The 14,368-nt window shown below is 38.1% G+C and overlaps 1 protein-coding gene across 12 annotated transcripts in view; it reads right to left on the reverse strand.

The window, feature by feature from the left end:
* FRYL (FRY like transcription coactivator) overlaps positions 1-14,368 on the reverse strand; it is a 256,517-nt gene that overhangs the window by 131,603 nt on the left and 110,546 nt on the right. For all 12 annotated transcript variants that reach the window (XM_072774992.1, XM_072774988.1, XM_072774989.1 and 9 more), the window contains one exon: positions 10,963-11,162. In XM_072774992.1, coding sequence (XP_072631093.1) covers positions 10,963-11,082 — 120 coding nt within the window. In that variant the 5' untranslated portion in view covers positions 11,083-11,162. The remainder of the gene's footprint in view (positions 1-10,962; positions 11,163-14,368) is intronic.

Consider the following 14,368-nt stretch of genomic DNA (forward strand, 5'->3'; position numbering starts at 1 on the left):
TGGCTGAGTAATGTTCCATTGTGTATCTCAGTTTTCTTTATCATTCATCTATCAAAGGACATTTCAGCTCCTTCCATGGTTTGGCTATTTTGGACATGCAATTTAGACTAAGGGCATAGTTTCCATAATATACAAAGAGTTCCCACAGATCACTGGGGCAAAAACCAACAATCCAACAGGAAAACTATACAAAGAATCAATGGACAGTTCACAAAAAGAAAATGTTTAGAACTCATAAATGTCTGTTCATATACTTAACCTCACCCACAAGAGAAAGACAAGTTAAAAACACAAAGAAATACTACCTATCAGCCCTATAAAGTTCAAAAAGTCTGATAGCACAATGTGTCGGTGAGGTTACCTACTAAACAGAACTCTCGAATGATGCCAATGAAAAGTCAATAGGTAACAATGTCCTTAAAAAACTATTTGGCAATATTTGCCAAAATGTTGAAATGTATACATCCTTTGACCCAGGAAAAATTTCACTTATAAGTATTTGTCTTATATAGTCACAAATCTACAAAATGATGTTCATAAAAGAATATATGCTACAGGGATCCCTGGGTGGCGCAGCAGTTTAGCGCCTGCCTTTGGCCCAGGGCGCGATCCTGGAGACCCGGGATCGAATCCCACGTCGGGCTCCCGGGTGCATGGAGCCTGCTTCTCCCTCTGCCTGTGTCTCCGCCTCTCTCTCTCTCTCTCTCTCTCTGTGTGACTATCATAAAAAAAAAAAAAAAAAAAAGAATATATGCTACAGCTTCATTTGCAAAAGCAAAATTAGAAATAAATAAAACCCTGTCTGTATTAATATACATCTATAGAATACCATAAAGACTTTTAAAAGAATGGTACAGTTCTGTACGTATTAACATGGAAAAATCGGCTATAATGAGTGCATAGCACACACACACACACACACACAAGCACGCACTTTTGACTACATATAAAATACCTCTTTAAAAAAAATATGTGTTTGCAAGTGGGAAAAGAAACTATTTAGGAAGAGGAGAGGGTTGGGGGCTGAGAGTGGAAAGTTTTTACTACATAGATTTTTGTGCCATTTCAACTTGCACATCACAGAAGCCAAGGGAAAAGAGCACTACTGAAAGAAACAGTGTATTGACAGTGAAACACAATACTTTCATGAGGTGACCTTTCAGTGTGTGCTTCCTATTAATTTAAATGGCATCAGGAAGAGCTTCCAATTTAGTGTTGCATCTTCCTTCAGCACACAACAGTAGTGGAATATTTTATTTTTTAACTTTCCATTTGTTCTGTTAATTTGTTTGATGAAAAAACACATACTGAGTTCCTACTATGAGCAAGCAAAAATTGTGAACCAACGAGGGCTCAAAGGACTTGTTATGGAAAGTACAGGTCCTTTACCCTTCAACCAATGGGTCTGGGGAACATCACTGATAGTAAATTCTCTCCACCCTCTCTCACCTGCATGTGCACTCCTTGCTATATGAAGAAATGACCCAGAAAGAGGTCAGCCCAGATCACTGTCTAAAGTTATACAGAAAAGTTGTCATGGGGTGGGGGTGAGGGGCACCTGAGTGGCTTAGTCAGTTAAACATCCCACTCTTGATTTCAGCTCAGGTCATGATCTGAAGGTGAGAAGACTGAGCCTCACGTTGGGCTCCCCCAGCTCTCTCTCTCTCTTTGGAAGGAAGGGAGGAAGGAAGGAAAGAAGAGGGAGGGAGGGAGGAGTCAGTCAGTCATTGGGCCATAAAGGGGTCTCCACTCAGTAGAAAACAAAGGGGTGAAGGAATGGGTTGTGATACTATGCTGCAATGGGCTGAGGGGTGGGGGAACAAAGAAAATCCTAGTCAGAAAGAAGTTTTGATGGGCACTGGCTACTGTGATGGTTAATTTTATATCACAGGCTACCCAGATATTTGGTCAAACATTTTCCGGGTGAGGATGTTTTGGGATGACATTAACATTTGAATTGGTAGACTGAGTAAAGCAGGTAGATGAAACTCCCTAATGTGGGTGGGCTTCATCTAATCAGTTGAAAGCCTGAGGAGAACCAAAAGGCTGACCCTTCCCAGAGTAAGAAGGAACTCCTCCCTGACTATACTGGGGCATCAGTCTAGCCCTACCTCTCTTTCCACGTCAAACTGAAACATGGGCTCTTCTCGAACTGGCTTGCATAATGGAACTTAACACCATTAGCTCTCCTGGGTCTACAACTTGCCCACTGCTGATCGTGGGACTTCTCAGCCTTGGGGATCATGTGAGCCAATTCCTTCTAATAAATCTCTTTTTATACACACATACACTATTGGTTCTCTGGAGAATCCTAACAACTAATAAAAACATCACTTCAGATTTTATTTCCTCTTTGATCCAAAGAAAGAATATGTCTGGGGCAGGGAGGGGGGAGTCCCACATTCACAAAAGACATTATAGAAGGGCATTAAATAAGCAATTTTAAAAAAGAAGCAACATCAACATCCCCCAACAATGGGGAATTTGGGTCAGAAAATCATCGTACAGCTACACATTAGAGTATTGTGTAGCCAGTAAAGTGATAGGTAGAACTAAATTTGTAGACTGAGAAAACATTTTCAATGTATTAATCAAATTAGAGAATGACTGATATAATACTCTTATAAAAGGATAAAATGTATATATGGTAGTATATACACATCGATACATTTACAGCTCTAGAAATATATTTACCACACACTAGTAATAAGAAACAGAATAAGAGGTTGTTTTGTGGTTGTACCATCAGCTTACTTTTATTTTCTGAGTTTTCTACAAAGAATGCAGATTACTTCCTCTCATTCTTAAACTTGAGGGTTATTCTTGAGTTTCCTGTGCTTGGTGGCATCCAGCAAATCCACTTAAGCTTAGAACAATGGATGGTACAACCATGAAGATTATGGCTACAGAACAGACATGTTTTAAAATATGAGAAAGAACAATGTAACTAAACAAAATCATGAATTGTGAAGAAGTGGTTTAATTTCCTCATTTTCAAATCTAGTTGTCACCAAACCTCCATGCATGCATGACAGCATATTTGCTTCTTTACACTTAACTTTAAAGATTTAAGAACTATTCTCTCTATAACAGAAGGCATTACCTGAATTCAGAAATTAAATCATTCTAGTTTCAGTTTTTGTTCTGTTTAATGCAAACACAATTTAACATAATTAGTTTAACTTAAAATAGCATACACAGCATGATCCCTTTCGTTAGTCTTCCTACTGCCTTGCCCTGCTCGAGACCCCAAATATACTCACCTAGCTTACCTATTGAATATAAGAGATGGCTGGAATTATGTTCATACAATGACTATTTGTTGAGATTTTTAGGATGATTTCCTAAACTGTTATGCTTTTTAATTAAACTTTAATATTAAATATGTATCAAAGAAAAAGGAATATCACCTTTCTATGAAAGAAACGAGAATTTAGAAATACATATATTTTCAAGCTTCTTTTTCCGGTAGAGTCCCATCTCCTTCTGTCATTCATTACTCATCTCTACGAAAACAAACCCACAAACGTATTTGCCACTGAAACGTAAAAACTGTCCAGTGAAACTTGTCTCCAACTAATTTAAGTGGGATCAGGAAAGCACCTGTGGCACTTTATTTTCTTAACAAGGATAGGTTTTTGGCATGTCTGTGGCACCTGGGCCCTCACAGGCTAAGCATACTTAGGTGATTATCTTGCAGAACAAGTTTTGTATTTCTAAAACCAAGATACACATCATTTACAATGCAAAATGATGATTCTACACAATATACATGTCCAATTAGCTCTAAAATTTAAGTAAAGCACAAAGTCCTGTAGCAAGTTCCACAGAACACTATTTCTAAAAGTTTGAAAAATAGGAAGCTAAATAAAGAAACTTTATTATCCTAATGTGAACTATAGATTTAAGATGAGAGGTTGGGGGGCACCTGGGTGGCTCAGTGGTTGGGCGTCTGTCTTTGGCTCAGGGCGTTATCCCAGGGTCCTGGGATGGAGTCCCGCAACAGGCTCCCTGCAGAGAGCCTGCTTCTCCCTCTGCCTAGGTCTCTGCCTCTCTCACTATGTTTATCATGAATAAATAAATCAAATCTAAAAAATGAGAAGTTGGAGGAGACAATAAGCAGCTTCGTGTCTCACTCATGTCAGCCCCTTTTACACTGTAAGTCTAAAAGTCTTCAGTGAGAGGCACCTGGGTGGCTCAGCAGTTGAGCACCTGCCTTTGGTCCAAGGTATGATCCTGGAGTCCCAGGATCGAGTCCCACATCAGGCTCCCTGCATAGAGTCTGCTTCTCCCTCTGCCTGTATTTCTGCCTCTCTCTCTTGGTCTCTCATGAATGAATAAATAAAATCTTAAAAAATAAAATAAAAGTCTTCAGTGATATTTTGAGGACTGCTGATCTAAGTGAAACTTATGACTTGGAAAGCATGTTTATGCATTAGAGTAATGGCCAAGCAGAATCAAGAGCAATAAACTTTTCAAAAACACCTACATACTGTTTTATCTTTACATATTTTATTTCTCAACAAACTCATGCTTCCTCAAAGATTTCTAAAGATCTGGAATCCTCACTGAGCTTTCCCTAAACCTGGAAGTGGTGGTAATATTTTTTCCATAATAAAATGCAAAAGGATGCTCAAGTTATCTTAAGTACAAAAACAGAAGTGTACTGCACTAAATATAGATTACTAATCAAGAACTCTGTACTAACCTCTCAATTTAATTAAAGTGTGATTGAGGACGCCCTCATCATTGCTCAAGCAGTTGTGGTATCTTCCAATATGACATTTTGAAAAGGTACACGATTTAAAAATGCTTGAATAGAATAGAAATTATTCTCTGTATTTACATATACATGTATGCAAAGACTCCTGTGCAAGAACATTTACCACAGCATTTATTTTCACAGTAGCTCCAAATTAAAGTAGCTCCCAAAGGGCCTATCAATAGGAACTAGTAAAAACATGTTACATTCTTTTATTAAAATAATATTCAACTCTTAAGAATGAGACAAATTTATACAGGGTAATATAGAACAATCTCCAATTTACATTGCTAAAAATATCTAGGTACAGAAAGACACACACACACACACACACACCACACATAAAACCTCCCATTTATGCCTTAAAAAAAGGTGGCAGGTACTACAGACTTGGGTAACAGACATGAGAAATAATCAACTGAAAAACTGTGGACAGTGTTTATTTTGAGCCAAAATGGAAGCAAGAGTCATTACTTTTGTTATATAAAATGCAGAACTATTTCCACTTTTTATAACATCATTATTCCATAATAATATAAAAAACTAATAATGAGGGGCGCCTGGGTGGCTCAGTTGGCTGAGCATCTTAATCTTGATTACGGCTCAGGTCATGATCTCCAGGTCATGAGATAGAGCCCTGCATTGCTCTCTGTGCTCAGCGGAGAGTCTGCTTGGGATTCTCTCTCTCCCTCTCTTATGCCTCTCCCCCACCTCAAATCAATCAATCAATCAATCAATCAATCAATCTTTAAAAAAAAAAAAAACTAGCAATGATTTAAAGGCTACAATCCGAGACACCTGGGTGGCTTAGCGGTTGAGCATCTGCTTTCAGCTCAGGGTGGGATCCTGGAGTCCTGGGACCGAGTCCCACATCAGGTTCCCTGCATGGAGCCTGCTTCTCTCTCTGCCTGTGTCTCTGCCTCTCTTTCTGTGTGACTTTCATGAATAAATAAAATCTTTAAAAAATAAATAAATAAAATAAAGGCTACAATCCTTCTATGTTCTAATTTGATTCTTTAACAAGTATACGTGTAGAGTACCAACAGCAACATGTAGCCTCCAGGGAAAGCAGAGCATTTATTGAAAAGATTTTGGTAGCATAACACTGATGTGGAAATAGCTCAGGAATCTGCAATTAAAGAGAGTAGGTTGGACACACACATAGCCTCCATTCTCTCTTAAACCATGACCAGGACAACAGTAAAAGAATTTTTAGAAGACTTAACACCAAGAAGGCAGAGAGAAGGGGAGATGGTAAAGAGCCAATGGAAAAGCCCAACCAACACATTTCACCAAACAAGAACTAGTCCTAAATAGGCAAGGGGAAAAGTCAGGCGTCTATTCATCCACACAGCCATTCACTCATTTATCTAAATGATTTACCGAGTGTACAGTATGCTGGGCACAGTTCTAGGCTCTAGAGACACAACCATGAGCAAAATGTAAGACAATCCCCGAACTCATGAGGCTACAAGTCTAATGAGAGAACAGCTAAAGTAACTGTTCTCCTACAAAGCAATTGAGCTCGATCCCAGGACCCTGGGTACCATTTGTCCTTGGCTGCTACAGTCCATATACCATTGGTATGTCAGGAAGAGTAAGCAGGGAGTGCTGCTCCTCTCTGAGTACAATGGTGGGGTAAAAACACCAATTTTCTGATGGAATCCTCACCACTACTCACCAAATTTTATCATCTCAGATTACACAGCAGAGGTCTCTGAAAAGAGCTACAGAATTACAGGATAAAAAAAACATAGTCAGCATCAGGCTGTTATGAAAGGACTATTAAACACTCCAGCTAGAGCACTGACAGTATTATGTTTTGATGGAAGGACAAAGGGCACAGGCCACAGTGATGCTCTTTAAGGCTAAAGTCAACTTAAAGGACAAATCTTTACTAAGCATCTACCACCATAGGCAGCGCTATAGACAGAAAGGTAAGGGAGACCTGGCTCCTGGTATCATCAAGTAGCTCACATCAGAGGAGATAAACATGCAAGCAATTAATAGGACAATGTCAGAATCTACGAGTATGAAAAATTAGTATGATAAAGATTTGTACAGCTTGAAGAGGCCTGCTCCGTGAGAGGCAACATGTGGGAAGTCTGGAAGGATGAGTACAGGCGTAAAATACAGAAGACTTAGAAGTATTTTGGATCAAGAGAAAAATGAGGGCAAACACACCAGGACAAAAGAATATATAGAGAATTCGTTAAGTGTCATATCACACATCAGGATAAGAGAATCATGAGACATTACACAAACTGTGAGAAGACTATGAAGAGGCTGGAATGACCCACAGGACCTTGAATTCATTCCACAGCAACAAAAAGCGAGCAAGATTTTTAAAGGAAAAAGGTAATAATATTTATTTTTTTAAAGACTTTTTTTTTTTAAGATTTTATTTCATTTATAAGAGAGACAGAGAGAGAGAGAAGCAGAGACACAGGAAGAGGGAGAAACAGGCTCCATGCAGGGAGCCCGACATGGGACTTGATCCCCAGTCACCAGGATCACATCCTGAGCCAGAGGCAAATGCTCAACCTCTGAGCCACCCAGGTGTCCCAATATTTGTTTTACATGAAGCAAAGTCGGGTGAGAGCAAGGCAAACAGAAAGGTGATAAACCACTTATTTACTGGTTATTGCAATGATCTAATATGAGTGAAGCTGCCTCTGAATTAGGACAATGACAATGGCATTGGAAGAAAGAGAAAGAAGATACAAAATCATCATTTTATAAACTCAAGTTAGATAATTTCACCCATATTTTCTTTTAATGCCTTTACCTTCAAGAACTTTATATTTCAAAATAAAATTCCTTTAAGAATACATAATATTTGAGAGCTGACAGGACGATACCATGTGTTGCTATTAACTAAATTATTTTTATAAAATAAATATTTTATAAAATAGGTAGTTAGTTTTTTGTTTTTGTTTTTGTTTTTTTAAGTGCTGTGTGAGTTCAAAGTTGCTGAAGGCAGGAGCACATGGCTGGCTTAGTCGGTGGAAGGTGTGACTTTTGATCTCAGCGCTGGGAGTCTGGGCCGTATGTTGGGAATACAGATTACTTACAAACCAAAATCTTTAGGGGTGTCTTGGGTGGCTCAGTCAGTTAAGTGTCTGTCTTTGGCTCAGGTCATGATCTCACAGTCCTGGGATCGAGTCCCACCCTGGGGTGAGGAGTCTGCTTCTCCCTCTCCTTCTGCTCCTCCCGCTCCCACTCATGCTCTGACTCTGACTCTCTCTCTCTCTCAAAGAAATAAAACCTTTAAAAATAAAATCAAATCTTAAAAAAAAAAAAAAGTTGTTGAAGCCAGGGGAAGGGTCTTGGAGGATTCATTACCCTATGATATGTACTTTTATACAAACTTGAAATTTTTCATAAACATTTTTTTTCAGTTTTATTGATATATAATCGACAAACACAAGTATAATATAAAGTGTAGTACAATGTTGATAATTTGATGTATATACACATTGAGTTAACACGTCCATCACTGTAAATATGTACCCTTTTTTGGGAGAACATTTAAGTTCTACTCTCAGCAAATTTCAATTTTACGCAGTATTATCAACTAGTCGCTTTTTTTTTTAATGTATTTGTTTTTAAGTGTTTCCCTCTCTTACTATATGCTGGTTAAGCAGGTTAGCATAGCACAGCATCAAGTAATTCACAGACCACTGATGAAGAAAATAACACTTTATAGATCAAGCGTATTTTATAATCAAGCTTCATGATCATTAATTCATATCTACGAGTTCTTGTAATCCTTATTTCTAAGGCAGAACTTTACATACATGCTGTAAATATATACACACTAATAAAACCAAAATCATTAATTTGTTACAAAGAAAGCAACTATGGAATGATTTAAATTGAACACAGTCAGTGGCACAGTTTTAAAACATCCATTTTCGCTAATGATCTCTTACGTATGATTATTTATTAGACTGCAAGCACATCTGGCAGAGATGCTTTCTTCACAGTAGTTTCTTCTCTACGTAAGGACAGCAGGAAATTCACTCGCAAGCCATGCACGTACCCACTCAAAGGGCTTCGCAATCTTAGCAATGTTAATTTTCTTAGTGAAGTAGGACTTCAGAACACAGAACAATACCTCCTTCAACTTCCCACCTTTCTTAGGTCATCACCTAGTCTGTCTTCTGTTCCTTTCACTCCTTCCTTCCTAGAAGTACAGCAGAGTGAGTAATCATACAGGCTCAGAAGCCATTTCTGTGCCAAACTCCTCATGCTGCCACTCAAGTAAGCCCCTGGGTCCCCCATCCCTCACCCAGCTGCTCCATCCTCCACCTTCCATCTTCATTATGATCGTTCTGCTTTTAACCGACACGGTGATATGCAGCCCCTCCAAACTCCCAAAGTTATTTCCCAAAGCTGTATCACCCTAATTCTGCTCTCAGGCTGCTTAATTCCCAAGTCCAGTAACTTCTCTCAGTGTTCATCGTACCCTGCCTCTCTATATCATTTGACAATAACAATGCTATTCTAGACTCTCTTTCTCTTGATCATCATTTGCTCTTTCGGCTTTATCACCCTCTTGTAGATGATGCCAAAATCTCTACTTCTGGTCACCATTTCTGGTCCCTGACAAAAAATTCCCAGCTACCAATAACATAACTCCACATGGTTTAGATTACCGGTATCTCAAGTTTACCACACACACAAGAAAAATTATCTTATTCTTCTTTCCTACCCCATTAATAGTCTCATGTTCTTTATCTAATATCATCTCTTCTAACACTGCAAAGAACGTTTAACCTTCACTTTCCCTCAAAACACCTACTCCCATTTGTTGAGTTCTACTAATTCCATTATTTATCTACCTTACTTTCTTCTCCAAGCCCATCCATTGTTAATGTCCTAATTCAAGACTCTTTTCATTCCAGCCTGAATTATATACAATAGTAAAATGGTAGTCTCTTGCCTTTAAAGACTTTTTTTTTTTTTTAATTTATTTATGATAGGCACACAGTGAGAGAGAGAGGCAGAGACACAGGCAGAGGAAGAAGCAGGCTCCGTGCACCGGGAGCCCAACGTGGGATTCGATCCTGGGTCTCCAGGATCACGCGCTGGGCCAAAGGCAGGCGCTAAACCGCTGCGCCACCCACGGATCCCTAAAGACTTTTTTTTAAATGTAATCTCTACCCCCAACATGGAGCTCAAACTCACAACCCAGAGATTGAGAGTCACATGCCGTTACCCACTGAGCCTGCCAGGCGCCCCTCTAGTCTCCGCCTTTAATCTCTTCTCCCTGCGAGGGTCCAACCACTGTGTTATCTCTCACAACATCTTTCCAACCCCTTAGAATCTGACTCAAGCATTTGTTTTCAGTCTTTTTCTTCCTTCCTCCCACCCGTAAGCTCTAATCACATGGAACTTCTCTCACCACGTAAGTATGTCTCATGCACTATCTGTCTAAAAATAAGTTTATTGCTTTTATTATAAGTTTGGTGACTACCATATCATCAACTTGCAGAATATTCTAGATTTTCCTTTATGTTCTCTTATGTTTTATCTGTCTCCACAATTCCCCCCTGGTGAAATCCATTTCTGTTCTTTGGTGACCTGCAGTAACTTACCAAGGTGGATTCTAAAGTCATTACAGCTTTCTAGATCACCATGTTACTAACCTCTCTCTTAGTTTTTAAGACTTAATTTTTTTGAGAGCACTTTTAGGTTCACAGCAAAATGAAGTAGAAGGTACAGATTTCCCATATACCCCATGCCATACTTGCATAGCCTCCCCACCAGAGTGGTACATGAGTTACCACTGATGAACCGACAGTGACACTTCTTCATCATCCAAGTTCTATAATTTACATTACGGTCCACTCTTGGGGTTGTACATTCGGTGGGTACGGGCAAATGCACGATGACATGTGTCCACCACTGCAGAATCACACAGAGGATTTTTATTGCCCTACAAATCCTCTTTTTTGGGCCTATTCATTCATCCACCCCCAGCCCCAGGCACCACTGGTCATTTTACTGTCTTCATAGATTTGCCTTTTTAAAAATATCGTAGAGTTGGAATTATACGGTATGTAGCTTATTCAGATTGGTTTCCTTTTTTCTTTTTTTTCCCAAGTACTCTATTCCCTTTGGACATTTTGTATTATAATGGTTAATACAAAAGTTAAGAAAATATTTCAGATTTATAGGTCACCTCTACTCACCAAGGGTTCAGCCATTACAACTTCAATTTTCTTTTCAGCCTGAACAGCAAATTCTGCAAAGAGGCTCTTGATGACATATTCACCAGGCTTGACATCTGGGTCAATTGTAATGCTTGACATGATGATATTCTTTTTTCCCAAAGTGGAATGAAAGTTAGAGGAAGCACAGTACTTATTCACTTTGCTGACTGGTGCTGAAGCTAAAAGTAAAAGAAACAAAAGAACTCTAATTATCAACACAATAATGAGACCCATCATAACCACCCTATCTATCTACTTATTTATTTTGAAAGTTTTTATTTATTTATTTGACAGAGAGCGCAAGCAAGGGGAGCGGGTGAAGGAGAAACTTGGTGGGGAGCTCAATGCGGGACTCAATCCCAGGACCCTGGGATCATTACCCAGGCCCAAAAGCAGACACTTAACCAACTGAGGCACCCAGGTGTCCCATAACCACCCTATTTAATATGCATCCTGTCCCTAAATCCCATCCCGATCTCCCAATCTGTATTTCAATACTCTATTTTTGTCTATTACACTTGCTACTTTCTAACAAATTGCCCAACTATAATTTAGCTATGTGTTTTTTTATTATGTACTGTTTTTCTCTTGATCCTACTAATGTGAATTTCCTAAGAAAAGGGATTCTCTTCTGTGCATTTTGTTCATCAATGAATCCCAAGTACCTAAAACAATGTCTAGCGTATACTGGGTATACAATAAATCCATAATGAATGAATGAATATGAATTCTAAAAGTTATATGTAATGAAGGAAATAAAACAAATGTGAATAAGAAATAGAGACTGGCATTGATAGATACTATTTTGGAAAGCATGAGCATGAAAAGGCTGAAGAAGCTACATTTGAACTCATCCAGATGATGAAAAAGAGGCAGCAAGGCAAAGCACCAGGAACAGAAAGCACTAAATTGAGTGTGCCTGTCTGATAAACTAAAGGACCAGTGTGGCTGCAGCTCAAGGGAAGAAGCAGGCAGGAGTGATGGGTAATTTGAGATAAGGTCAAGATCATTAGTCAGGGATTTAAAACCTTGTAGGAAAATCAGATCTTATTCTAAATGAAATTAAAATTCAGTGGAAAGTATTAACTTGGAAAGGGATAGGATCTGGCTTCTCTTCAAAGATCTCTCAGGCTCCTCCCAAAAGAGAATGGATGGGAAGAGGGCAAAGGGAGAACCAGGGAAGCCACTATGCAGGTGCAGGTGAGATGATCCTTCCTCAGGCTAAGAGGATGGAATGGCACAGGAGAGGAGAGGACCTGACATTTGTCACATGTTAGTGAATTTGGCATCAAGGTAAAGGAAAGGAATGAACAATGACTTGTAGGACTTTCGTTGTAATCATACAAAGGACAGGGGTCCCATTTATTCAGATAGGGATGTCACAGTGCCTGGCAAATAACACACTGCACCAGCTGTGGCACAAAAAGAGCACACGCTGACTGCTACACGCTTTTAATCTTCATAGGTTTTGTTCTCTTGACTGCCTGGCTTTCCATCTGTGGTTTATCTGATCACCTCGCTCTTTCAGCTAGCTGCTTAATACAGACCCTTCCATTCTCCTACTTCAGCTGATGTCATCCCCTGTGGCCTAGACTATTCACTGAAAACCTGCAAGTTTGCACTTCTCTACCCCAACCTGATCTCCAAGTAATGCCCTTTCGTATGCTGTTCTCAAAGCAAACCCTTCCATGAAGGGGGAAGCAGAACACAATCGAATGCGAAATATCTATTTGTATGTGTGTACATAATTGCAGTACAACAAATTTATTCTAAATATATACTCTCCAAAATCATAAATTGTTCTATCAAGGAAACAAAAAGCAACTAACCGTACTCTACCAAACACAGTGTGCCAAGATAAATAAAAGTGACCTGTGATAACTTTAAAAAAAAATTTTAGAAAGGAATAAAGTCAGATTACAGCAGTTACTTCAGAAAAAATAACTGCAAATTAAGAAAAATATTTTTGAAAGACAGCATTTCCAAATAATTGGCATCCTTTCATGCCCTAGTCATTACCTTTATTTACTTATTTTCCACAAAATGGAGTATTTTTCCTCCAAAATGAAAATGAAAAATTATTTTTTAATATCTAAGCATCATGTGTGACTAATCTAAAGAATATTACAAATTGTTAATATTGTACCTAAAACTTAATATCTTTGTATCACAAATTAAAATATAGTATGTATTGTATTCTAGAACTAAAATTATATAAGAACAATTCAAAACAAAAATTCACAGTCCTTTGAACACAGTACACACTATTTATTTTAAACAATGACCTATTTGTTTACTCTGTTTCATGATCCAACATTGTGTATTATAAAAGAGAGAATCTGTTAACTGTTTTTGTGCAAAATGGAGATCTTAAAAGAAATTATTTTGGATCATTAAGAGAACTCTATATTTTATATCCATATTATGTTGGATAACTTTAGGGAATCATAAAATAGTAAAACAACAACTACTCAGAATTTTCAGAAGTTTAATTTACATTTGAGACATAAAAAGGAAGATATAATATTTTCAAGACTTCGACCTAAGGTCATGGTTACAAAATATATCTTTTCTTTTAAATAAGATTTGTAGGGATCCCTGGGTAGCACAGCGGTTTGGCGCCTGCCTTTGGCCTAGGGCGTGATCCTGGAGACCCGGGATCGAATCCCACGTCGGGCTCCCGGTGCATGGGGCCTGCTTCTCCCTCTGCCTATGTCTCTGCCTCTCTCTCTCTCTCTCTCTCTCTGTGTGTGTTTGACTATCATAAATAAATAAAAATTAAAAAAAAATAAAATAAAATAAATAAGATTTGTAAGCCCTGAAATAAGATTTATAAGATCATAACAATTACAAAGTTTCCTTGGGTTTACTTTACAATAAAAGTGACCAAAGAAGTCACCTTGTAATAGACTTGGTACTTATATTCTAGGTGAGGTATAACCTCTAGGTATATGGATGAGGTATAATCTTTTTTAAATGACATTATTTTTAATAATTTCTTCAATAAAGAAAAAAAAACTTTAGTTAAAATGACCTCTCAAATAATTTGCCTTTACCATCTTATACTTCCTAAAAAGTATAAATTAAGCATAAATAAATATTCCTACATATCAAAATTGCACATTTGCCAATTGAAATTTGCCAATAAAGCCAAAAATTTTAGGAAAACCTGCACCTGTCTTCCAAATAAAGATTTCTCTTCCAAATATCTACACTACCTTCCAAAATAAAAATATTTCAAGTTTGGAAAAAGATCCGATCTTTATTGGATTTTTAAATCAAATAAAATCAAACAAATTAATTTATTTCAATTGTATTTCTTAATATTTCATGAATGCTGGTTGACTACTCCTACCAAAAAGTAACACAGAACAAATCTACTGAT

Source organism: Canis lupus, chromosome 14 (assembly GCF_048164855.1).
Source record: "Canis lupus baileyi chromosome 14, mCanLup2.hap1, whole genome shotgun sequence".
In the NCBI taxonomy this organism is placed as follows: Eukaryota; Metazoa; Chordata; class Mammalia; order Carnivora; family Canidae; genus Canis; species Canis lupus.